This window comes from Sapajus apella, unplaced genomic scaffold (assembly GCF_009761245.1).
Source record: "Sapajus apella isolate SASKATOON/1434 unplaced genomic scaffold, GSC_monkey_1.0 scaffold9, whole genome shotgun sequence".
Taxonomy (NCBI): Eukaryota; Metazoa; Chordata; class Mammalia; order Primates; family Cebidae; genus Sapajus; species Sapajus apella.
Genome location: NW_022436949.1, coordinates 41,631,163 through 41,658,552, shown reverse-complemented (window position 1 = coordinate 41,658,552; position 27,390 = coordinate 41,631,163). Strand labels below are relative to the sequence as shown.

The 27,390-nt window shown below is 34.6% G+C and overlaps 1 protein-coding gene across 5 annotated transcripts in view; it reads left to right on the top strand.

The window, feature by feature from the left end:
* UGGT2 (UDP-glucose glycoprotein glucosyltransferase 2) overlaps nt 1-27,390 on the top strand; it is a 243,684-nt gene that overhangs the window by 143,377 nt on the left and 72,917 nt on the right. For all 5 annotated transcript variants that reach the window (XM_032277500.1, XM_032277501.1, XM_032277502.1 and 2 more), the window contains 6 exons: nt 447-541; nt 12,866-13,072; nt 15,013-15,144; nt 20,688-20,812; nt 21,338-21,433; nt 25,379-25,481. In XM_032277500.1, coding sequence (XP_032133391.1) covers nt 447-541; nt 12,866-13,072; nt 15,013-15,144; nt 20,688-20,812; nt 21,338-21,433; nt 25,379-25,481 — 758 coding nt within the window. The remainder of the gene's footprint in view (nt 1-446; nt 542-12,865; nt 13,073-15,012; nt 15,145-20,687; nt 20,813-21,337; nt 21,434-25,378; nt 25,482-27,390) is intronic.

Here is a 27,390-nt window from a genome sequence, read left to right as displayed (position 1 = left end):
GATGATATAAATTTGACCATGTTCATGACAGCTAAACAGTTTGAAATAAATGAACTGTAAGCTAATAAAATATTGCTGTTTTCTGTATCTACTAATAAGCTTGATTGTTCTGGTTTTACATACATGTGGGATATAAAAAACAAATTTCTTTTTTTTACAAATGTAGCTAGAGGCAGATTTGCTTACCAATGCTGGGAGCTTTATATAAGCTTATATAAAGAATTACCCTTGTAGCATTTTTATATGTAATTTTATATGTATTTATATGTATATATGTGTACATGCATATACACATCCATACATAAAATTTTAGCAATCTTTGCTTATTTTTAGAAATATTATTTTGATATATGTTATTATTTTTATGTGTTAACTATAAATGTTCCCCTGGGTTTTGTTTTATTTTTAAAAAGAGTTAATTTGACTAAACTGTTTGAAACTTTCAGATGACAGTATAATTTCTGCAGTCACTCTGTGGATTATTGCTGATTTTGATAAGCCTTCTGGGAGAAAACTTCTTTTTAATGCATTAAAGCACATGGTGAGTACCTAGATATTCTTACTAATAATTTTAATTTATTGCAATTTAAGGAAAGCAATATGAAGAACATGCATTAAATATTTTTTCCTCTACATGTTAATGTTTTAATTAAGTAGACTAAGGCAGGAATTTAAATTTAGTCTTCATGTAAGACAGGTAACTTTGCTCAGGAAAAGAAAAATCTACCTGTTTCCTGTGACTCATGACATATATTCTCTGGAGCCCTTGTGATCAGACATACATATATCTCATGTTGATTACAAGTAGGATATTAAAACAAAGTAAATAACTCTAGAACCTGTCACTACTTCAGTGACCCGAAATCCACTATTTACCAACAATAACTAGTAATAGCAATTTTTGGTCACATAATTAAGCAGCACTTTCTTTCCCTGATTATTTAAGAAAAACTAAGTGAATTTATCTCACTGAAGAGTATTTTAAGCCTTAAGTCAACATTAAATTTCTTGTTATTAATTATAAACCAGTGTACTTCAAAAGAATACATTTCTGTATATAAAAGTACTCTTTCACAACCTTCTGTATTTCTAACTTAATGGATAAGTTTATCTGGATAAAAACATACTTAAGAAACATAAACCAAAATATTTTATGAAATTGTTTTTATATTAGCTAAGTATAAATGTATTCCCATATAACAAATTACCCGTTGGTGGCTTAAAACAATGAACATTTATCTTAGCAGTTTCTGAGGTTCAAGAATTTAGGAGCAACTTAGCTGAGGAGTTCTACCTTAGATTCTTTTATGAGGATATAGCTAAGATGTTGGTTATAATTGCAGTGATCTGAAGCCTCCACTGGAGCCAGGTGGACAAGCTTCTAAGATGATTCACTTACATGCTACGGCAGGAGTCCTCAGTATTGCACTGGCTTTTTGCAGAGTGCTTCATTCCATTGCCACGTAGACCTGTTTTTGGTATTACTTAAGTGCCCTCACAACATGGCACCTTCCTTTTTCCATAACAAGTGATAAAGAGATAAAGACTGAGCCACAATGTCACAATCTAGCCTCAAAAGTTACACACAGTATTTTCTGTTTGTTAAGCAAATAATTTCTGTTCAGTATGAGAGGTGCTATACAGGGCATGAATACCAGGAGATGGGGATCGTTCGGGCCATCTTGGAGACTATAGCCACCACATTAAGAATAAATAATACATCTTAAATGAAATATTTTTATTTCGTATTAGACCATGTCAGAATGCATTTGGGCTTTATTCCATAGCCTGCAGATCAGAAAATTTCAAAAAATGGCTGTTTGGGATTTATTGCATCTATTGGGAGAAATTAACTTTCTCCTGCTGTTTCTTCTCAGAAAGTTCTGGGTGTGTTTGTTCTTTGAGAGGCTCACAAACTGCCTTTCTTCAGTGGTTACAATGTATCTAGCAGATAACTTTCTCTTGATTTAGTTGCTGCTTCTGTAACTTTCAAAAGTGCTATCTTTTTGGTAACTATTTATTTCTTATAGGATGGATGGTTATTTTTATTGTCCCAAAGTTTTTCAAAACCGAAGTATCTTTAAAATAACAAATTAAAAACACCATAATATCTGAAGTAGAATTATGAGGACAAGAAACAATTTTGGATCCCAAAATGCTACCTGTTGGAATTATAAAAATCAAAAAAAGATAACCTTTGTCTAATGAAATCATTTCACTGTAGTTTTTCTTTCACCCAAGTATTTTACCTTTTTTTCTGGTTATTTAATATCACATGTTCCTTGTACAAAATCAGAAGTACATAAAATCAAAGATTAACAAGGAAGAAAAAGTAATCACCCATAAAACCTCTTTGAATGTTTAGGTGTATTTCCTTCCTGGTTTTTTTTATATTCATTTTTACATGGTTTAGATTACCACTTACAATTTTATCAAAATTGTTTTCTTATGTCAAACAATGTGTCAAAAAGAATTCAAATGGATACCTGATAAACTGTCTACATGGAAATATCTAGTTACATTGAAAATTCAGGTGGTTTTGGTTTTTGCTACTGTTGATATTCATACAGTCATAAATAATTTTGAATGTGTAGCTTATCTGTTATTTTTTATTATCTCTTAGAATAGTTTATTAAAAATGACCCCATTTCTACTAAAAATACCAAATTAGCCAGACATGCTAGCACGTGCCTGTAATCCCAGCTACTGGGGAGGCTGAGGCAGGAGAATCCCTTGAACCCAGGAGGCAGAGGTTGCAGTGAGCCAAGATGGCACCATTGCTCTCCAGCCTGGGTGACAGAGTGAGTCTGTATCTCAAAAAAAAAAAAAAAAAAAAATGCATTTACTGAGCCCAGGCATAGGGGCTCATGCCTGTAATCCCACCTAATCCCGAGGCTAAGAAGGGAAGGTTGCATGAGGCCAGGAGTTCAAGCTTAGTCTGGGCAACACTGCAAGACTCTGTCTCTAAAATAAATTTTTTTTCAAACAATTAGCCAGATGTGATGGTGTATGCCTGTAGTCCCCGCTATTAGAGAGCCTGAGGTGGGGAGGACCACTTGATCCCAGGAGTTTGAGACTGCAGTGAGCTATGATCACATCACTGCACTCTAGCCTGGGCAGTAGAGTGAGACCCCATCAATCAGTCAATCAGTCAGTCAATAAAAGAATGTACTGAATATAAGGGTTGTTAACATTTTTAGACTCCTGATAATTTTTAAGAAATGTCTTTCCAAATGGTTATGAATTTTCGTAGTTTTTGAGAGGCTCTGTCACATCACAGTGTTGAAAGCCTTGATTTTTGTTATACCTAAATATTTCTGCCAATTTAAAAAAACAAGATGGTTTCTTTTAAAATTATTATTATCGTTATTATTATTTTTTGAGACAGGGTCTCACTCTGTCATCCAGGCAGCAGTACTGTGGTGTGATCTCAGCTTACCACTGTACCCACCTCCTGGGTGGCTTGGGACTATAGGTGCATACCATCATGCCCAGCTAATTTTTGTGTTTTTTTGTAGAGACGGGGGTTTTGCCTTGTCACCCAGGCTGGTGTCAGACTCCTGAGCTCAAGTGATCTACTTGCCTCTGCTTCCCAAAGTGCTGAGATTACAGGTGTGAACCACTGTGCCTGGCCAAAAATGGCTTCTTATTTGTATTTATTTGACAAGTAGTGATAGGAAACAGTTTTCTTTCAGTGTGACTTTATATTTATTTATTTTTAGCTTAGATGCAGGGAGCACATGTGGAGATTTGTTACGTGGGCATACTGTGTGATGCTGAGATCTGAGCTTCTAATGATCCTGTTGCCCAAGTAGCAAACGTAGTATCTGATAGGTAGTTTTTCAACTCTTGTGGCCCCCTTTCTCCGTCCCTAACCCCTTGTGGGGTCCCTAGTGTCTATTCACATATTTGTGTCCCTGAGTATCCATTGTTTAGCTCCCACATAAGTGAGAACTGCAGCATTTGATTTTCTGGTTTTGTGTTAATTCACTTAGAATACTGGCTTCCAGCGGAGCCCATGTTGCTGCAGAGTACACGATCTCCTTCTGTCAATCAATGTGTACATTGATTTCAATCTGCACATATTGTGTAGTATTCCATGGTGTATATGAGTCACATTTTCTTTATCCACTCCACCACTGATGGACACCTAGGTTGATTGCATGTCTTTGCCATTGTGATAAACATGAGTGCAGGTGTTTTTTTTTTTTTTTTTTTTTTGGTAGAATGATTTATTTTTCTTTGGACATATACCCAGCAAGGGAATTGTTGGGTCAAATGGTAATTCTGTTTTTAGTTCTCTGAGAAATCTCCAAACTGCTTTTCACAGTGGCTGAACTAATTTTCATTCCCACTGTCTTTAGGCATTCCCTTTTTCTCTGCAACCTCACGAGTATCTGTTATTTTTTGACTTTTGAACAATAGCAATTCTGACTAGTGTGAGATGGTATCTCATTGTGGTTTTGATTTGCATCTCTCTGATGACTGGTGGTATTGAGCATTTTTTCATGTTTGTTGGCTGCTTGTATGTTGTCTTCTTAGAAGCATCTGTGTCCTTTGCTTACTCTATAATGGGGTTATTTGTTTTTGTCCTCTTGATTTATTTATGGAACATTTTTCCATGTTTGTTAGCCAGTTATGTTTCTTTTTTGAATAAGCATTTTCCTGTAACTTTGTCTGGTGCTCCTGGGGAAAAAAATTTTACAGTGTGACTCACTACCTGCTAGTCGTCCTTCCAAGTTGGAGAGGCATGCTAACACTGCTTCCTATCTGATATCTAGAAAACAGCAACAACAAAAACACTGTCACCACTGTTTCTTTCAACTTTTATTTTAACTTTAAGAGTCCATGTGCAGGATGTTCAGGTTTGTTACATAGGTAAATGTATGCCATGGTGATTTGCTGCACAGATCATCCCATTGCTAGATATTAAGCCCTTAGCTCTTCTTCCTGGTGCTCTCCCTCCCCACACCCCACACCCCACACCCCACACCCCCAATGGGCCCCAGTGTATGTTGTTTCTGCCATTTTGTCCATGTGTTCTCATCATTCAGCTCCCTCTTACAAATGAGAATATGTGATGTTTAGTTTTCTGTTCTTGAGTTAGTTTGCTGAGGATAATGGCCTCCAACTACATGTCCCTGCAAAGGACATGATTTCATTTCATTTTATGGATGCATAGTATTCCCTGGTATATATGTACCACATTTTCTTTATCCAGTCTATCATTGATGGGCATTTAGGTTGATTCCATGTCTTTGCTATTGTGAATAGTGCTGCAGTGAACATACAACGTGCATGTATCCTTATAATATTTAACGGAATGATTTATATTCCTTTGGGTATATACCCAGTAATGGGATTGCTGGACCAAATGGTAATTTTGTTTTCAGTTCTTTGAGAAATCTTCAAACTGCTTTTCACAGTGGCTCACCTAATTTTTATTCCCCCTGTGTTTAAGCATTCTCTTTTCTCTGCAACCTCGCCAGCATCTGTTCTTTTTTGGCTTTTTAGTAATGGCCATTCTGACTGGCATGAGATGTTATCTCATTGTGGTTTTGATTTGCATTTCTCTGATGATCAGTGATATGGAGTTTTCTTTCCATATTTGTTGGCCACATGTATGTCTTCCTTTCAGAAGAGTCTGTTCATGTACTTTGTCTACTTTTTAATGGGGTCATTTGATCTTTTCTTGTTAATTTGTTTGTTTCTTGTAGACTCTGGATATTAGACCTCTGTTAATGGATAGATTGCAGAAATTGTTTCCCATTTCATAGATTGTGTGTTCTTTCTGATGATAGTTTATTTTGCTGTGCAGAAGCTCTTTTGTTTAATTATTACTATATCTCATTTGTCAATTTGTGCTTTCATTGCAATTTCTTTTGGCATTTTTGTCATGAAATCTTTGCCCATGTCTATGTCCAGAATGATATTGCCTAGATTTTCTTCGAGGGTTTAAATAGTTTTGGGTTTTACATTTAAGTCTTTAATCTATCTTGAATTAATATTTGTATAAGGTGTAAGGGAGGTGTCCAGTTTCAGTTTTCTGCATATGGCTAGCCAGCACTTCCAGCATCATTTATTAATTAGGGAACCCTTTCCCCATTGCTTGTTTTTGTCCGTTTTGTCAAATTATCAGATGGCTGTAGGTGTGTGATCTTATTTCTGAGTTCTCTTTTCTGTTCCATGGGTCTATGTATCTGTTCTTCTACCAGTACCATGCCACTGTGGTTACTGTAGCCTTGTATATTTTGAAGTTGGTTAGTGTCATACTCCAGCTTTGTTCTTTTTGCTTAGGAATGGCTTGACTATGTGGGCTCTTTTTTGGTTCCATATAAATTTTAAAATCACTTTTTCTAAATATATGAAGAATGTCACTGGTAGTTTAATAGGAATAACATTGAATCTATAAATTACTTTGGGCAGTATGGCCATTTTCACAATGTTGATTCTTCCTATCCATGAGCATGGAATTTTTTTTTTCATAGGTTTGTGTCCTCTCTGATTTCCTTTGAGCAGTGGTTTGTAATTCTCCTTGAAGAGGTTCTTTACTTCCCTTGTTAGCTGTATTCCTAGGTATTTTATTCATTTTGTAGCAATTGTGAATGGGTTGGCTCTCTGCTTATTTGTTGGTGTATAAAAATGCTAGAGATTTCTGCACATTGATTTTGTATCCTGAGACTTTGCTGAAGTTGTTTATTAGCTTAAGACACTTTTGGGCCGAGACGATGGAGTTTTCTAGATATAAAATCGTGTTATCTGCAAACAAAGAAAATTGGACTTCCTCTCTTCCTCTTTGAATACCCTTTATTTCTTTCTCTTGCCTGATCGCCCTGGCCAGAACTTCCAATACTATGTTGAATAGGAGTGTGGTGAGAGAGGGCACCCTTGTCTTGTGCCAGTTTTCAAGGGAAATGTTTCCAGCTTTTGCCCATTCAGTATAATATTGGCTGTGAGTTTGTCATATATGGCTTTTACTGTTTTGAGGAATGTTCCTTTAATACCTGGTTTGTTGAGTGTTTTTAACATGATGGAATGTTGAATTTTATCAAAGACCTTTTCTGGATTGATACAATCAGGTTTTTGTCTTTAGTTCTGTTTATGTGATGAATCACATTTATTGATTTGTATATGTTGAACCAACCTTGCATTCTGGGGATGAAGCCAACTTGATGGTGATGGATGAGCTTTTATATGTGCTGCTGGATTTTGTTTGCCAGTAGTTTATTGAAGATTTTTGCATTGATGTTTATCAAGGATACTGGCCTGAAGTTTTCTTTTTTTGTTGTATTTCTGCCAGGTTTTGGCATCAAAATGATGCTGGTGTCATAGAATGAGTAAGGGAGGAGTCTTTCTTCAATTTTTTGAAATAGTTTCAGTAGAAATGGTACCAGCTCATCGTTGTACCTCTGGTAGTATTCAGCTGTGAATCTGTCTGGTCCTGGGCTGTTTTTGCTTGGTAGGCTATTTATTACTGCCTCAATATCAGAACTTGATGTTGGTATATTCAGGGATTCAGTTTCTTCCTGGTTCAGTCGTGGGAGGGTGTATCTGTTAATGAATTTATTTATTTCTCCTGGATTTTCTCTTTTATATGCATAGAGGCATCTGTAGTATTCTCTTATGGTTGTTTCTATTTTTGTGAAGCCAGTGGTGATATGCCCCATATCACTTCTGACTGTGTTTATTGGATTCTTCTCTCTTTTCTTCAGTCTAGATAATGATATATTTCATTAATTTTTCAAAAAAAAAAAAAAAAACAGCGTCTGCATTTGTTGATTTTTTTTAAGGGGTTTTGCATGTGTGTAACCCCTTCAGTTCAGCTCTGATCTTGGCTCTTTCTTGTCTCCTGCTAGCTTTGGGGTTTATTTGCTCTTGTTTCTCAAATTCTTTTAATTGAGATGTTAGGTTGTTAACTTAAGATCTTTCTAGTTTTTGATTTGGGTATTTAGTGCATTTTTCTATTAACACTGCTTTCTCTGTGTCCCAGAGATTCTGGTTCATTGTCTTTTTGTTCTCATTAGTTTCAAAGTACTTCTTGAGTTCTGCCTTAATTTCATTATTTACTCAAGAGTCATTCAGGAACAGGTTTTTTAATTTTCATGTAGTTGTGTGATTTTGAATGAATTTCTTAGTCTTCAGTTCTACTTTGATTCCATTGTGATCTGAAAGATTGCTATGATTTCACTTCTTTTGCATTTGCTGAGGAGTGTTTTCTTCCAATTATGTGATAGATTTTGGAGTAAGTGCCATGTGGCAATGAGAAGAATGTATATTCTGTTGGTTTTTGGTAGAGATTTCTGCAGATATCTATCAGGTCCACTTGATCCAGAGCTGAGTTCAGGTCCTAAATATCTGTTAATTTTCTGTCTTGATGATCTGTTTGTCTAATATTGTCAGTGGGGTGTTAAGGTCTCTTGCTATTATTGTGTGGGAGTCTATGTCTCTTTGTAGATCTCTTAAGAATTTGCTTTATGAAGCTGGGTGCTTCTGTATTGGGTGCATATATATTTAGGATGGTTAGCTTTTCTCGTTGAATTGAACAGTTCACAATTATGTAATGTTCTTTTTTGATCCATGTTGGTTTAAAGTCTGTTTTGTCAGAAAATAAGATTGCAACCCCTGCTTTTTTTGTTTTCCATTTGTTTGTAAATTTTCCTTTATCTCTTTATTTTGAGCTTATGTGTGTCTTTCCATGTGACACGGATCTCTTGAACACAGCATGTTGATGGGTCTTCACTCTTTATCCAGCTTGCCATTCTTTGTCTTTTAATTGGGGCATTTAACCCATTTAAGTTTAAAGTTAGTATTGTTATGTGTGAATTTGATGCTGTCATCATGATGCTAGCTGGTTATTTTGCAGACTTGTTTATGTGGTTGATTCATAGTGTCACTGGTCTGTGTACTTCATTGTGGATTTGTTGTGGCTGCTAATATTTTTTCCTTTCTATGCTTAGTGCTTCCTTTAGAAGCTCTTGCAAGGCAGGCCTGGAGGTGATGAATTCCCTCAGCATTTGCTTCTCCTTCACTTATGAAGCTTAGTTTGGACAGTTATGAAATTCTGGGTTGGAAATTCTTTTCTTGGCCCCCAATCTCTTCGGGCTTGTAGAGTTTCAACTGAGAGGACTGGTGTTAGTCTGATGGGCTTCCCATTGAAGATGACCTTGCCTTTCTCTCTGGCTGCCCCCTAAACATTTTTTTCTTTCATTTTGACCTTGGAGAATCTGATGATTACATGTCTTGTGGTTGATCTTCTCATGGAGTGTCTTACTGGGGTTCTCTGAATTTCCTGAATTTGAATGTTGGCCTTTCTTGCTAGATTGTGGAAGTTCTGCTGCATGATATTCTGAAGTATGTTTTTCAACTTGGTTCTGTTCTCCCAGGTACCCCATCAGTCATAGGTTTGGTCTTTCTACGTAATCCCATAGTTCTGAGAGGTTTTGTTTGTTCCTTTTCTTCTTCTTCTTTTTTTTTTTTTTAAGTTGTCTGCCTGTCTTATTTCATCAAGATAGTTTTCAAGTTCTGAATTTTTTTCCTCTGGTTGGTCTGTTTGGTTATTGATATTTGTGGTTGCATTGTGAAGTTCTCATGTTGTTTTTCAGCTCCATCAGGTTATTTATATTCCTCTCTAAACTGGTTGTTCTGGTTTACAGCTCCTGTAATGTTTTATCATAGTGCTTACTTTCTTTGCATTGAGTTAGATCATGCTCCTTAGCTTAGTGAAGTTCCTTATTACCCACCTTCTGAAGCCTGCTTCCATCACTTCAGCCTTGTCAGCCTCAGCCCAATTCTGTGCTGTTGCAAGACAGATGCTGTCATTAGGAGAAGAGACATTCTGGCTTTTTGAGTTTTCAGCACTTTTGCTTTGATTATTTCTCATCTTTGTGGGCGTATCTACCTTCGATTTTTAAGGTTGTTGATCTTTGAGTGTGGATTTTGTGGCTTGTAGGCGCTACAATTTTATCATTGACTCAGAGAAGCATTTTATAGATTAACATTTTGCATTTCACTTTGCATTCTGACATTTAGTGTGTGATTTTCTTGACAGTTAAAAAATTTCCATATAACTATCAGTCTTTTAAAATATTCATCATTTTTATACTTAGAGTTTTGTGGGGGTTGGTTGGTTTGCTTGTGTGTTCATTTGCTTGTTTTGAGACAGAGTCTCATTCGCCAAGGCTGGGGTGCAGTGGTGCAATCTCAGCTCACTGCAACCTACACCTCCCAGTTTCAAGTGATTTTCCTGCCTCAGCCTCCTAAGTGGCTGGGATTACAGGTGTGCACACCATGCCCAGCTAATTTTTTATTTTTTTAGTAGAGTTGGAGTTCACCATGTTGGCCAGGGTGGTTTGAACACCTCACCTCAGGTGAGGCGCCTGCCTCAGCCTCCCAAAGTGCTGCGATTACAGGCATTAGCCACCGCACCCAGCCACTTACAGTTTTAATTCTTTAATTATCCTTTCTATATATCAAACATATTGAGGTCAAAACAAAATAGTAACTTTTCATTTGTCCAAGGAAACTGACAAATTTTTAATTCTCTCCTTTCCTAGCTTGCTTTCTTCCACCTTTGTAAATTCAAGCAGATGCCAATAGTTTTAAGAAACTTTACAGTAGCTGTAAGGAATATTTTAACACTTTGAATATATCATCTCATTGCCTTCTCACTTCTATTGTTTCTGATAAGAAGTTAGCCTTCAATATTATTGAGATTCTTTTGTATACAATGGGAAGAGCATTTCTCTTGCACTTTTCAAGATACTAGCTTTGACTTTGAACATTTTGACTCTGATGTGTCTGGCTGTGGATATCTTTACATTTATCCCTCTTGGAGTACATTGAGCATCTTAAATTTGTAAATTATATTATTAATCAAAATTGGGAAACTCAGTCATTTTTAAGTATTTTCTGTTTCATTTTTCTTCTCTTACTGGCTCTCCTATTATGCATATGTTGGCATGCATAATGGTGTCCCACATTTCTCTGAGAACCTGTTCATTTTTTTAATTCTTTTTACATTTTGTTCTTCAGATTATATAATCTTTATTGATCTATCTTCCAGTTGCCATTCCAAATTGTTTACATGAAAATACATACATATCCACTTATAAATTATTAGAATTGCTTTTATAGTTTAAGGTTGTTAAATACCAGGTCAATGTACATAATTAATTCTCTTTCTAAGAGTTGCAACAAATAAGAAATATAATTTAAATATAGATAACATTTACAACAATATAAAAAAATCAAACCCTGAAAATATTTTTGTGAAAACTATCAAGCAGATTCAAAAACTCATCCAGAAATTCAAAGCACCAAGAGTAGCTAAAATAATCTTAAAACACAAAAAGGAATAATTGCTTTACTGAATATCAAGATCTTTGATAAAACTATGTAATTGAAAACAATTTGGTATTAGCACCAGGATAGAAAAACAGAGCAATGGAAGAAGGACAGAGAACCCAGAAATAGATCCATGCATATATTGACACTTGATTTATTGGAAAGTTGGGTTTATGGAACAGTAGGGTAATCTTTGACACTTCCCCCTTTTCACATCATACACAAAAATTGATTCCAGATGGATTATAGATCTAAACATTAAAGGCAAAATAATAAATCTTAAAGACAGTATAAATCATCTTTTTGACTTTAGAGAAAGATTTCTAAAATGAGACTGAAAACCCAGTAGCCATCAGGTATAATACCAATAAATTGCACTACATTAAAATTAAGGACTGCTTCCCATCAGAACACATCATCAGTACACTATAAAACAAGCCATGGAGTGGGAAAAGCGTATCTCTACACATATAACAACAAAAAAAAAAAACCCTTAAGTCAGGGGCGAAAAAAAATCCAAAAAGCACTGGAAGCAGATTGAACAGGCAAGTCAGAAAAGAAGCCAAAGATACTAATCAAAGGATATTTTGTATCATTATTCATAAGAGCAAAGCAAATTAAAACCCTGATGGTATATCTTTACATATGTATGAGAATGATTTAAATTAAAATCTGATAATGCAAAGTGTTTCTTAGGGTGTGAGGTAATGGAACTCTTATGTGTTGCTGGTAGAAGTGAAAACTAGTTCAATTATTTTGAAATAACTGTTTAGCGTCTTCTGAAATGGAAGATATATATATATATATCCTGTTTGTAGAGCTCTAAACTAGAAAAATCTCAAATGTCCAGCAACAGTAGAATGAATAAAAGAGTGTGCATGTTCATATGATGGAATTCTGTACAGTACCAAAAATAAACTCACTACAGCTACAGAAAACAGTATTGATAAATCTCACATTATTGAGTGGGGAAAGAACACAAAATACTACTGTGTGATTCCATTTACATGAAGTTTAAATTGATTAAATATTTAGCAATGCAAGATTAGGGGGTAAGCTATAAAGAAGAGCAAAGTTGTTATGACCATAAATGACAAGAGAGTGGTTGTCTTTAGAAAAGTGAAGGGTGTGTTAATTGACAGAGATCTGAGGAATATTTGGGGGGTTGCTGGCAGTGCCATTGACCAGGATAGTAGTTTCATGGGTTCATACATTGAGCTCTACATTTTGTTCTGTGTATTTTTTATTTATGTTATTTCACATACTTACAAAAAGTTTAAATATAATGTTACATTACAAATAAACCTTTATGCAAAGATATGAAAGAATTAGAGTTAGTAAAGTGATTCTTTTTTAGGCTTTTTCAGTGGTATATCACGTTCAGTACAGTCAACATGGGAGGACTTTGATAGTGTAAGATGGTGCATGATACAGTGAACAAACTTGATGGGAAAGACAATATATTCAACTGTAAAAAGATATGTAAGATGCTGGTCTTTTTAATCTATAAATGTGTTTGCAGAAAATAAGTGTTCATAGTCGGTTGGGGATTATTTATAATCCTACGTCAAAAATAAATGAAGAGAACACAGCTATTTCTAGAGGAATTTTGGCAGCTTTTCTTACACAGAAGAACAGCTTTTTGAGCAGCTTTCTTGGGCAACTGGCAAAGGAAGAAACTGCTACAGCTATTTACTCTGGAGATAAAATTAAAACATTCCTGATTGAGGTCAGTAACTATTGGGTTGAAATATTAAATATATACGTATCATTGCATATTTAAAAAATGTAAGTGAGTGTACTTGGAGACGTTACTGAAAAACATTGATAGGTTTAAACAAATGGGGATAACAAACATTTCTTTTCAAATAGGAAAAAATAAACATTAAATGATGTGGCTTTGCAGAGGCATTTAATAAATCAGATTGCATATGTTTCATTAACTACTTCATGATTCTTAAAGTTGATGGCATTCTAGTTAGGATATGTACTTAAGTGAAGAATTGGAGGTTAAAGCATTGTATAAATAATCCTCAGATATTTCATTGAAAGGGTCCATTATGGGGGGAATTTCAAAGATAATCCTCTGGAAGAATCATTATTCATTCAAAAAATATATATTGATTTTTTATCAGACAATGGAGATAAACTTGTGAACAAGCAGATAGAATCCCTGTCCCTGTTCTTTGTGGAGCTTACACTGTAGCAGGAAAGACAGACAAAATATTAATAAGTGGTTTTGATTGATTTGCTTTCAAAAATCAGGTCATTAGCCAAGGATTAGAGTGACAGTATGTAGTTTTAAAGGGTCGACGACAAAAAGAGGAAATGTCAAATATTTTTCAATTATTCTGAGATTGAGAAAATAAATTAAATACATTAGTGGAGGAAGATTTCTGGTTGTTGCTGAGGGCCCACTTGAGGCTAATGATCATAATTTAAAGCGAGATCAGCATTGGTTACCTGTTTTTCTCCAGCTGTATTTTACTGTTTTCAACCAGTTGCGGACTCAGCAGAGTTGTGTTTAACCAGTGTTGGGGTTTTGCCCAATGAATATGACTAAGGGGAAGCGTTCAAGGAAGCTAAACACGGAAAAGGTTTTGGTTATAGTAAAGTACTCAGAGATAGAACTTGGCTAAGAGGAAATTATGCCATGGGAAGGATGATGGACAGTGAATAAGTGGTAGAGTCTGTTGACTGAAAGGTTGAGTAATGGTTGATCTAGGGATAGGGGATGGTCACGAGGTTGTGGTCAGAGAGGGGACGATTGAAATGGGGATTTTGGAGGTAAAGAGGATAAGGGGTGTCACGGTCCAACACCACACCCACTGGCTACATATGGCTATGTTATACTTAAATTAAAATTAAATAAGATTTTTAATTCAGTTCCTCAGTCATAGTAGCCACATTTTGAATGTTGCATCACCATGTGAGGCCGTGGCTGCCATTTTAGACAGTGGAGGAGAACATTTTCATCATCATGAGAGCATCTGGGAACTTGTTAGAAATTTAGAATTTAAGGCCCTGATTCCACTGAAGTAGAATCTTCATTTTAACAAGATACCAGGTGGTTAGTATGCACATTAATGTTTGAGAAGTATTGAGAAAGAGAAATGCACCTTAGTATGAAGGTGTAATGAGCATATGTGTGGTTTATGTTCTGTGAATGTCCACATATTTTTTTTACTATAACCAACGGTTACTTTTATTATTTCCATATTTAAATATATTATTATGAAACTGGTCTTCTGGGATTAGTATAATGGGGAGAAAGACAGTATTTCCATTTTAAACACTTTTTAAATTGAGAATACCAAAGGAGAGGTACTGCGTTCAGAATTTAATAAATATTTTACTTCATTTTCTTCATATCAAATTTTATTTAAATTGATATTCCCTAGTAATTTACTAATCTGGTAATTTCCCTGAAATTCCCAAAGAATGAGTAGCAAACTGGATCAACTTGTAGTAAGATTTGAGCATATTATAAATGACTTGGCAAAACAGAATTCTTTTTTTAAAAATGTTCTTTCAGAAGAAAATTATACTAAATAATGATTTTTTAAAGTATTATTTTAAATTTTTACTATTAAAGGAATTTTTAAAGAAAATAATTTAATATACTTACTGTTTTCTTATTAGTTTCATCAATCTTTGCTTTTGCTTTAGGGGATGGATAAGAAAGCTTTTGAGAAAAAATATAACACTGTTGGAGTGAATATTTTCCGAACTCACCAGTTGTTCTGTCAAGACGTACTTAAATTGCGACCTGGAGAAATGGGTATTGTCAGCAATGGGAGAGTAAGTAGAAAAAACTATTTCTTTCCTTTTCCAGTGACACTGTAATGCACTGGTCTGACTTTTTTCTGTCGCAATTCACCTGATGCAACACACACACAGGATGGTGTTCATGAGCCAAAGACACAAGACACAACTCAGCATAAATAAAATGGGATCATGACACACTTCCCCTTCCTTCTTCCTTTCCCCCATTCAGTGATGACGATGATGTGGATAAGAAAGAATGTTCTTTATGTGTCTTGCTTTTATTTTCTTCTAATATAAGTATTAGAACAAGTAACACACATCAAAACGTTGTCATTGAGAATCGCTGTTGTGGTAAATATGTTATTACGTCTTTTTTCTTGTTCCTACATTTGTTTATGTTAAATAGCATTAGATACTATTATAAGTTTTGAAGTATCAAACAGTATAAATTGCCATGTAATATTTATTAAGAAAATATTTACAGAGCTATAGGAAGAAAATCTCTTACTTTGACCACCCTAATAAAACTTACTCTTAATAGCCTATTGTTTTTTCTTCCATCCCTTTTTTCTACCATACATGGATAGCCATTTCTGTTTTTTTTCAAAATACATGGTTATAATCCTATAATGTATAACTTTATATCATGGTTTTTCTGTTAATATAAATATTTTTCTGATTAGAGTCTTTGTAGACACATACAGAATAAATGGATGATATCTATATGTTTAATATGATAATATGATTTTATTTCATACAAATTGTTTAAGTGAAATGAATCTGGTGCTTAGATTTATTAAGAAATCAACTAATGCAGTGTGTTTGACATATCTGTGGCTTGAATTTTCAAATTATATATCCCTAAATCATCTTCAAAGTTCTAATGCACTCTTAATGTTTTATTTGTTTTTCACTTATTTATGAACTCTGTTCACTTGCATGTTAGATTCAGGTTCATCTGTGTACAGTGCTATTTTACACATAAATGACAACAGCTACCATTTATTGTAAAAAGCATTGGTGAATTTTTGTAATGAGATATATAGAGCTCTATAAATGGAAGTACCTTTTCTCTTTAAAAGTTGCTTTGGGAGGAAATTCAGTTTTTAAAAGCATTTCTGAAGCTTTCGGCTGTCTTTGGCCATGTCAAGGTTTTTAAGGAATAAAGAGGGAAACAATGGCACCTGTTTTATCTAGTACTTTGCCTTTTAGTTATACACTAGGGAAAAGCTACCCTACGTCGCCTTTGTCACTTTGATATAATTCATATAGTGTTACTGACTTTAATGATAACAAATACTAGACATAGTTATGTTCAACTTAGTTCTCATAAAGATAAAACTACATTTATATCTCAAAACATAAAGCTATGTTTTGTCCTTAGTTTCCTTAAAATTGACAAAAAAAATTAAGATATTAATCTTACACCTACCGTGAACCAAACATTCTTCTAGATTCGGAAGGCAGAGAAGTAAACAACTGTGTTTTCATGGGGCTAACGTTTTTGATGAGTAGAGACAGACAACAAACAGCACCGTTACTGATAAGGCATCTATCTTAAGTATGTTTATGCTGCTACAAAAATATATCACAGACTGGCTAATTTATCAAGAACAGAAATTTATTTCTTACACTTCTGGATGCTTGGAAATTTAAGGCCAAGGTGCTGCCACTGATGCCTGGTGAGGGCTGCTGTCTGCTTCCAGGATGGCCCCTTGCTGCTGTTTTTACATATTGGAAGGTAGAAGGGCAACAGAGTGCTGCCTTCAATCCTGAACTATTTTATTACACGGATACAAATTCCATTCATAAGGGCAGAGCCCTCATGGGTGAATCATCTCCCAAAGGCCACACCTCTTAATGCCATCACACTGGCCACTAAGTTGCAACACATGGATTTTGAGGGACACCTTTGTCTTAGTCTGTTTTGTGCTGCTGTAACAAAATACCTGAGACTGTATAATCTCAGAAATTTATTAAAGAGCAGAAATTTATTCTCTCATACTTCTGGAGTCTGGGAAGTCCAAGATCAAGGCATTGACATCTGATGGGAGCTTTCTTGCTGCATCCTCCCATGGCAGAAGGCCGTGGGGCAAAAAGGGGATGAATGCTATATTCTTATATGGCAGGAGAGAGCAAACCCACTCCTGAAAGCCTTTTTATAGTGACATTAATCCATTTTGAGGTCACAGCCCCCATGACCTAAACACCTCCCATTAGGCCCTAACTCCCAACACTGTTGCATTGGGGATTCAGTTTTAACATGAATTTTAGAGAGGACAAAAACATTCACACCATAGCACATTCTTAGCAGGGTCATTTGGGCAAAGAACTAAAGAAGGTGAGGGAGGAAGCCAAGCCAAATATCTGGAAGAGGATTGTTCTAGACAGAGGGTACGGCGAATGCAAAGAATGTCAGGTGAGATCATGTCTGTGAACTGTGGATCATGTCTGCTATTCTAAGAATAGCAGGTAGGAAGAGAGCAGTCAGGAGAGAGGCTCAAAGAAGTAGCTGGGGGTGATCATACTGGGTTTTATAGGCAGTTTAAGGACTCCCACTTTACTCTGAATGAGTTGGGAATTACATAGTTCTGGGCAGGAGAGTGTCTTCATCTAGCTTATGTTTTATTTGGATCACTAGAGGCTGTTACATTGAGAATATACTGTAGGGGCCAGGGAGCCAGTTGGGAGATACCGCAGTAGTCCAGATGAGAGATGATGGTCCAAGTAGTGGTAGTGAGAAGTGGATATGGGATGTATTTTGTATGAAGAATGGACAGGAATTGTCCAGGGACTTTGGTGTGAGATGTGAGAGAACTAAGTTACTGGCAGAATGGAGTTACTGTGGATCAAGATGAGGAAGGCTGTAGAATGAGTGGGGTTGTCAGGAGAAGTGTAAGAGGAAAGAGAATTCAGTTTGGACCTTCAAACAGACTTGTTGAGAGAGTGATTGAATATGAGTGTAGTTCAGAGAAAAGATTGAGGCTGGAGATAGATATTAAGTCCAATTATGTTGATTTTTTATGTTGACTAATGGAAAAATATAATTTCGATTATCCTTTTATTTGTAGAACTGTGGTTTTAATAGAAAAGTATATTGGAAAATAAAAAAAAAAATGTTAAAAAAAAAAAGAAAAGTATATTGGAAAATAAGTACTGTGGTTTATGAGTAATAATGTAATGCTTAACTTATCATACTGTCTGAAAGTAATGCTATAAAGCATAATAATCACAGCAATGTGGCAGATGTTATAAAATTTGGAATCAGTTTAATGCTTGAAACAAGTATGATATTTTAGTATAAATCTTCATTCTGAAACTGTTCAGATGTTTCAATTAGAGTGGAAACATGCAAAGTTAAAATTGTTTATAAATGATCAACTAGGATACAATGATGATCTCATGATTTCTTAAAAACACTGAATAATTTAAAATTTACATATTTAATATTAATGCCACAAACAATGCCATTGTGATAATAATATTTATTTGTATCACACTACATATTCACAGTTTGCTGAAAGACCTAGGGTAGCAGGGAGTAGGAAAAATACAAGGTCTTTTATTGTTTTGTAGTCAGACAGAGCTGAATTCAAAATTCAGTTGCACCATTAATTATATAACCTCTATGAGACCTGATTTCTTCATTTGGACAATGAGAATGGTAATAATCTTTCTTACAGGATTGTTGGAGAGATTAAATATGCTCCTGTATTTAAAGCACATAGAAGGAACCCAAATAACATTTAATAAAAATAGCATGAAATTTACAGAGTAAATTTTCAGTAAATATTAACTGCTATTTTCTCTCAAAATAGTTAGTTGAAGGCCATCATGAAAAATAGTGGGTAAATTTGTAGACTCAATTTATGTTACTCTAGTTAAAAGTTAGGATAAAATCAAAACTAGTTGATCAAAATTTTGTTGAGTAGGGAGAGATTTTTAGCTCAGTATGTGGATGAAAATCAGACAGCGTTTTCTGCAATTTTAATGACCTGTCAAATGATGTAATGCATTTCTGTTATGGCAGTTATTCTATATAACTGAAAAATCACATTTTAAAAATGTTTTAAAGAAGATTTAAGCAACATAATTTACAAATTTATTGTTCTTTTTCCCAACTTAGACATTATGTGATTTTATGCTATTTAGGTTACGTTATTCCACAAATTTTCAACTTTAAATAGAGCCAAGACACAGAAACACTAGGTTTCTCCTTGCTATTTGATGCTGTGCTTAACATAAGAAATTAGAGCCGGTTTTCTGGTAAATTTTATCGATAAGGATAGCCAATATAGTTAACTCCTTAAGACAATACTTCATTTCTTTATTCCACATTACTAACAAAACTGCCCCTGTCACTAGAGGTAGTATAGATAAAATTCAACTATTTTCCAAGACTGCTGATTCATAGTTCAGAAATGTAACATAGAATGTGCCTTCAAAGTTGCTTTAAATATTGTATCACATCTTAAGACAATGAAATGTTTGTATGAGTACTTTTAGTATTATAGTGCCAATTTTTGTGTTTTTAAGAGCTCGTGTTTTATATTTAAGGTGAAACATGATATTTGTTTAGTTGGGATGCTAGTATCCCTGTTTATCACCTTTGGTATGAGAAATTGGGATAGAAAGATTCAAGAACTACACTTCAGTAATTTTTAGAAAAGATTAACTGCAGAAGCAGGTGAAGGGGAAGTGAGAAAATCTGACTATAGCCATTACATTCTGGTCTTTTTAGCAAGAAAAAAAATATTCTGGTTGACATGGTTTCTGATTATCATTAAATATAATTGTTTTGTAAATAAGATTATATCAGTCTACAGTGGGGCTTTGTATACATAGTATTAGAATAATTGTATGTATTAACTTCCTCAGAAAGTGCTCATGGTAGTAGAGTCAGTAGTGGCTGTGATAGGAGAGCCATCCTGAGAAATTAGGCATATGGCAAGTTGGCAGCTTCTAACTTTGTAGTTACTGCTTTAAAGTTAATATAGGTGACCTTGGTAGGCTCCTAAACATTTATACAACATCACTTAAAAGAAGACTACTTGGTATTGTTATAGTAAGTATGTGATTTTTATGTGATTTATTTCTTGGGTTTTGCTATTTTATGGCTTTCTTAAGAAGTAATTCATATCTATATAGTGTAGACTATAATTTACAGACGAATGTGAAAGAAAATTGATATTAAAATACTTTTTAAATATAGGCAATTGCCTTAAATTGAATTTAGATTGAAAACGTATTCGGAAACATCATGAGTTATGTTTCAAATCATGATTTATGATTTATGTTTCAAAGTAAAACTTTCTAATGGAAATAATTTGCTAGTTTTTTATATTATCACTTTGATTTTGGTGTTTATACAGATGTTATTTGTAATATAAAAGTGAGGAAGTATTTTTATCTTGTTTGCTAGTGTATTTAGTAAATGGCAGGATTAATAGCTACTGTATCTTTAATCTCTAATTCATTTTTGCTTAACAAAGAAATATCTATTTGATGAGGAAATGTTTTTCCTAAACTGATATCTTCTAGAAGACATACAATAATATAACTATTTTTATTTTAAGTTCTTAGGACCTTTAAATGACGATTTATATGCAGAAGATTTTTACTTATTGGAAAAGATAACATTTAGTAATTCAGTAGAGAAAATTAAAGGCATTGTTGAAAATATGGGAATCAACTCAAATAAGTAAGTATGTAAGTCCTAAGAGCAGTTGATTTTGGGCTTGATATTCTGAGTCTCATGCTTTTGTTTTAAGGTTAGAAAATGTTTCAAATATATAGATAAGTAAAGGAATAATAAAAGGCATATATAAAGACTGTAAGGAAATAATAAAAGACATCCATTTACTCCATCACTAAACTGTAGATGTGAATGTTTTCTTTGCGATGGGTCTTTCTCCTTGTTTCTTACCCATCCACGCCAGCCTCCTCCTTCACCAAGAGGTAACCATTTTCCTAAAGGTTGTATGCATGGTTCCCATATTTGTGTTTATACTTTTGATTCCTATGTAATTATCCATTATTGGTGTTTGTGTTGAAGGCTGTGACTTTCTTAGAGAAATGCTAATATCCTGTGGGTCTCCCTTTGCAGTTTACTTCTGTAGATTTAACCATGTTCAAATATATAAAGCCTTTCTTGAAGCATTAATTGTAACATGAAATATGGAACCTTTTCTTTCCAAAAATCTCATACACTGTTTGTCTTATCTAGCATGAGTGACCTCATTATGAAAGTTGATGCTCTTATGTCCTTTTTGCCTAAACATGCATCTCGATACGATGTCACATTTCTTAAGGAGAATCACAGGTAAGAATGTAATCGTATTGTGTTTTTTCTGTTAATGCATGCCATTATTTCCATTTATTTTTATAGCATGGTAAAATTTAAGGCAGAATTAAAAGTTATTTATTAGAGAATAAATGTATTTGACAGTATGAGGAAGATAAATTCCAGTTAGTTATATATTCTGGTAAATAAAGGGTAATGTATATATAGAGTGAGAATATGAAATTTCAAGTTATACATAGTATAATTTGTCATATTTTTAATATCTTTCATGCTGAAAATCATTCGTAATTTTTACAGTATCTCAAGATAATCATAAAATTTATATTTTCTATGTGTAAAGTGACTAAAGAGTTCTGATTAATCAAATATAGGGTGGCCTCTGTCACAAAGCTAAACACACGTATGAGCAAGAGTCAGAAGGATGAAGGGAGGATCCAGGGAAGGCTGAACAGCTGTAGGCCCAGCTGCTGCCTGGGGCCAGGAAGGTGAATGAGCAGATCAGCAGTAAATGTGTGAGCTGCAAAATTGCTGCTGCCACCTCTCAGTCCTCTAGATCTCCTGAGAATCACTGTTGTGGCCCACCCAAGCCAGAAACATTCTCGGAAATATGGTTTAGCCTGGCCAAGTTGACACATTCTAAAGCTGCTACGTGGACCACGGATCCAAGGATTTACTCTGTCAGGCTAGCGGTAGGATGGAAATAAAGGCTGTTTAGTCACTATCCCATGTTTGATTCCTCAGTGATTTCTACACCCATATTCTCTATGAGGGGACCTCGTTAACTGTAAAAGTAGCTAAACTGCTTTTTTAAAATACTACTACCGAAGGTTCCCTGAGCTCAGTCAAGTGCCTTACAATTATCACCTTTAGTAATTTTCTCTAGAAATACCATTTTTTATCTGTCAAAGAACATTCTTTCCTATCAAGGGAAATAATAATACATAAATACAGTTAAATTTACATGTAAATTTCTACATTAAAGTCACACACTGTTACTGAATTTTAGAAAATGTTAGTGAACCTTTGGAAATTGATATATCTTAGGATAATATAGTATGCCACAGTGATGGCCAAATACTTCAGATCACTTTACATTTAAATTTATGAATTATCAATATTATTTCTATAGTTATATCTGTGTATTATTTTCTGAGCATATGCATATACTTCTATAATCACATAAAAATATTCACAGCTTTTTAGAGAGATAAATGTGTGTGTATACATTGTGCGTGTGTGTGTGTGTGTGTGTGTGTGTGTGTGTGTGTGTGTAGTGTATGTATATATATTTAAACACAGTATTATATCTTTGCCATTCTGCTTCTATGTCTATAGGGAGTCATTTTATAATTAAAGAAATGTGTTAAAACACTTGTTATAAATCTATTACTGCTGTATGCATATGTTTGATCTTAATTCCAACTTTAAAAATTTAAATTGGCGTATAAGAAAATTTAAATTTGACAGGTAACTTAAATTAGAAGTTTGCAAAAGAGGAAAGAAAAGAGTAGGAGTAAATTGAAATCTGGAATAAAGTAAAAAATGAGAAAAAACAATTTTTTCCCAGCCCTGAAAGATCTCTGTATTAGGCTATTCCCTTCCATCTGGACTGTGTGGATTTGACGTTCTTCTAGCATCTTAGACAAAGGCAAAAAAATAGGAATTCTAACTGCTCACCCCATGATTCCAGGAACTTGCAACATTAAATGTAAGTTGTGCCAGAGACTATAAGGTCTTGAAGGAAGCATTGCAGGCTGTGGCAGTAATGACCCTCCTGCCTGCCATGAGCATATCATGAATTTAGCTCTAAGTTTTCCAGTTTATACAGTTCCCAAGTTCATGAAAGGAAAACAGACTGGGTGTTCAGATGAAATGTAAGTATTCTTAGAAGAGGAAACACAAAGGAATTTCTCCCAGGAGCCTTCATAAAGAGGATTCTGTGTAATGAACAGTGTTTTCAGTATTCTTATTATAGATGACTTGACCTATTTTATAGATAGGTTAATAGTATCATAACAAAATTCAACTCAGAGTTTTCTGTTGCAGCAGCCTGTTTGAAATTTATTTAGTATATCTGTAAGAGTTGCTTAACTGTGTATACCTAAGCAGTTCTTCACCCTTTTATTGTCAGACCTGGGCTTTAACAATTAATTGACTGTCAGTGTGCTTGACAGTATTCCTCCTGGCTAATAACATGAAGTTTATCAATAGTTTTTTGACAATTGAGTACAAATCTGTTACCTTAAATAGGTGGTAGTTAGCATCTTGTTGTTAATACTACATGAGAAAAAGGATGTTCTGTTCCATTCGTGGGTTAATCAGTGTAATACCTACTAGTGGGCTCAGGAAACGGTCTTGTACACGTATAATAAGGTGATGGGGATTATGGAATTCTGCTTCATACAACTTCATAGAATTAGAATAGTCTGGGAGAAAAAAGCAACAGTAAACAGATGCATACTGAAGCCATAATAACATCTCATGAAGCATACATAAAATGACCAGTTTTGAGTAGTGTTACAAAGTAGGATAGTAATTTGTAAAATTTTCACCAAGGTAACTAAAGGAAGCAACAGTTGTCAAGAGTCACTTTAATGGTAGAATATCTGATTTGTGGCTCTTATATCTAGCAATAATTATTCATTAAGGTCTGTTGTCTGACTCTGCCCCTCTTAACATTAGATCATGTCAATTGCATGGAAAATAAAATGTCTTGCAGTTTTCTATTCACATGACCCATATTTGAAGTAAACGTTTATATTAGCTTTTTTAAATTGCTGAGCAATTGATCCCTTCACTGCAGAAAGCCTTTCCCTACAAAGGAAACTAATTTTCCTGTAACTACATGTGTACCTCTTGATTTGGTAATCTTTTTTCTTTGTAATATGTAAAATGTGTAATTAATTCATCCTGCATCATATATTTCCTATATGATTATAGTGTTAAAACAGTAATTCAGTAGAATATTCTTTGCTTTTAATCAAATATACATTATTATCTTTTAGTTAAATGTAGAATTGACTCCCTCTGGCCTATTCTGTACTTTTAATCATTTTTCTCATTTCCCTTTAAAAAATTAGTTCATCTTCTAATTTAGAACTTATGTCAGTGAAAGACAAAAACGGATAGGACAGAGGGAAGGAGGAGAGGAAGATTGGGATTGAAATAAAGCATGATTAATTTGGGTATTTTTGTTCCCTAACTTCCGTGTTATAGTATATTGATTTTTTTGAAATACTAAATTTAATGAACTATGAATAATTAATTTTATTATTCTCAAATCTGAAGAAATATATTCCACTAATACAAAAGCATCTTAGCTTTATTTTTCAAATTGTACAATCCATGAGAATTTTGAGGGCCTAAAGTGATCAGAGCTTTTACACTAATGGGATCATTCCTTGAAAAGGTTTTTTTTTTTTTTTTTTTTTTTTTGAGACGGAGTTTCGCTCTTGTTACCCAGGCCGGAGTGCAATGGCGCAATCTCGGCTCACCGCAACCTCTGCCTCCTGGGTTCAGGCAATTCTCCTGCCTCAGCCTCCTGAGTAGCTGGGATTACAGGCACGCACCACCATGCCCAGCTAATTTTTTGTAGTTTTAGTAGAGACGGGGTTTCACCATGTTGACCAGGATGGTCTCAATCTCTTGACCTCGTGATCCACCCGCCTCGGCCTCCCAAAGTGCTGGGATTACAGGCTTGAGCCACCGCGCCCGGCCGAAAAGGTTTTTTAAAAAATCACTTCATTCATAAAACCTTACTTCAGTTTCTCTAATTCCTTTTAGTTTTGTAATTTGTTGAAAACAGCTTTTCAAATTTGCAAAGATTGTGTGAAATAACCAGTATTTTAAAAATTTAGTGAGAAAGAAAACAATTTATAAGAATTATATAGCTAAGATCATGATTAATTAGTTATTTGTATAAACTTAACTCATCATCTTTAATCTTATTTTCTATTTTCTTAGTGTTATAAAGATGAATCCTCAAGAGAATGATACATTCTTCGATGTCATTGCTATTGTTGATCCATTGACAAGAGAAGCACAGAAAATGGCACAGTTATTGGTTGTAAGATAATATAAATTAGACTAAATATTTTTTTGTTTTTAAATTCATAATTTTTTCAAGTCTGTTTTCAAGTATAATCAGCTATTTATGCTCTTGATTCTTTACTTCACCATTTTAATAGATTGTCATATTTCAATGTAGAAAATGAAATGATGGAGCTGTGCACATAGTGTTATGACTATGTTGAGGTTAGGTGTTACTGTGAACTGAATTGTATTCCCCACAAAATTCATATTTCAACATACGAAATAAGTTTCAGTGAACTTTAAGCCCTAACCCCCAATGTAACTCTATCTGGAGATAGGGCTTTAAGGAGATCATTAAGGTTAAATGAGGTCATAAGGGTGGGACCCTAATCCAGTAGGATTGGTGGCCTTAGAAGAAGATGAAGAGAGAGAGACTGTACAAAGAAGAGGTTATTTGAGCACACCATGACATGTTGGCCACCTACAAACCAGAAAGAGTGCTCTCCCCAGAAACCAAATCAGCTGGCATCTTCATTTTGGAATTCCCAGCCTCCAGAACTATGAGAAAATTAATTTCTATTGTTCAAACCACTCTATCTGTGGTATTTTATTACGTCAACCTGAGAAGACTAATACAGGTGTCTTTCATGTGTTGTGGTGTGGCTTTTAGAGAAGCTTAAGCTTAATTGAATAAAACTTAAAGTGTAGTAAGTAATGTTAGCCAAACAAGTGAAGCTGAGGAAAGTGGAAACATGGAGTTTGTATTCCGTAGGTTTGGCCACTGTAACAAAGCCCAAAATAATACTACTTTCAAGACTGAAGTTTCTTTCTTTGATCTCCCGGTCTAAGTGTAAGCTGCCTGGGGTTGCTAAGGCAGCTACACGGTGTGAGGGACTCAGGCACTGCCTATGTAGTTGTTGAGCCATCACAAAGCACCTGAGATCACTAGTTGGGCCCTAATATCATCTCTGTACTTCTGCCAGCAGGAAAGGGAGAATAAGAGCCCAACCCCAAAGTTAGATGTATGCTGGCTTATCTCTTCTCACATACCAGAATGTCTGCAGGCTGGTTATACTGAATGACAAGGGAGACTGGAAACTATGGCCACAAGTCCTGCATAAACCCAGAAATTCTTTCCCTATGAGAGAGGAAAATGAATTTGAAGAGACAGGTATCAGTCTCCAAAAGGACTGATGTGGCTTACTGTTTTGCTGAGAATTTCAAAGGTTCAAATTGTAATGCAGCCTACAGTAGTTAAATTTGAATAAGCTAGCTCCATTAAGCCTGTATGTTTTTCTAGTGATAATGAAAATTTTACAAAATATTGGTCCTTTGGTAGTTGACTTCACTTTTGAAAACAGACAAAAGTAATTAGATATTGAGTCTGGTGAAAATGTAAGTGATCAAGCCGAGTCGAGTGATTCTGCTGTATATCAAAATTTCAAAATGCAAATTTAAAATTTAGTGCGTGCTACCAAATCTCATTGGAAAATGAGATTTTATTAGTGGAGACAAATAATTTTGGAAAGACTTTATCATTCTAGCTGTTCAGTTTATGAAATGAGTAGGAAAAACTTAATCCCATAGCTGATTTACCCAGTTGTTCTTTTAGCACTTGTTATACCTTCAAATTTATATGTCTTGAGATATACTATTCAGATTATTCTTTAGAAATCTATCCCATCTGGAAGGGATGGGGCTAGTATGCTTTTTAGTATGCAAATTCCCTATTTCTGTGAAGTCATTGTTCACAAAAAACATATTACTTAAATTTGAAAGTTTTTTTATATAAAAGTAAAATTTAGGAATAAGAAATATGTAATCAGTCACCCCCAGAAAGGTCCCAGTGGGTGATGTTATCCTCCCTGTGTCCATGTGTTCTCAATGTTCAACTCCCACTTATGAGTGAGAACATGTGGTGTTTGGAGGGATACCATTAGGAG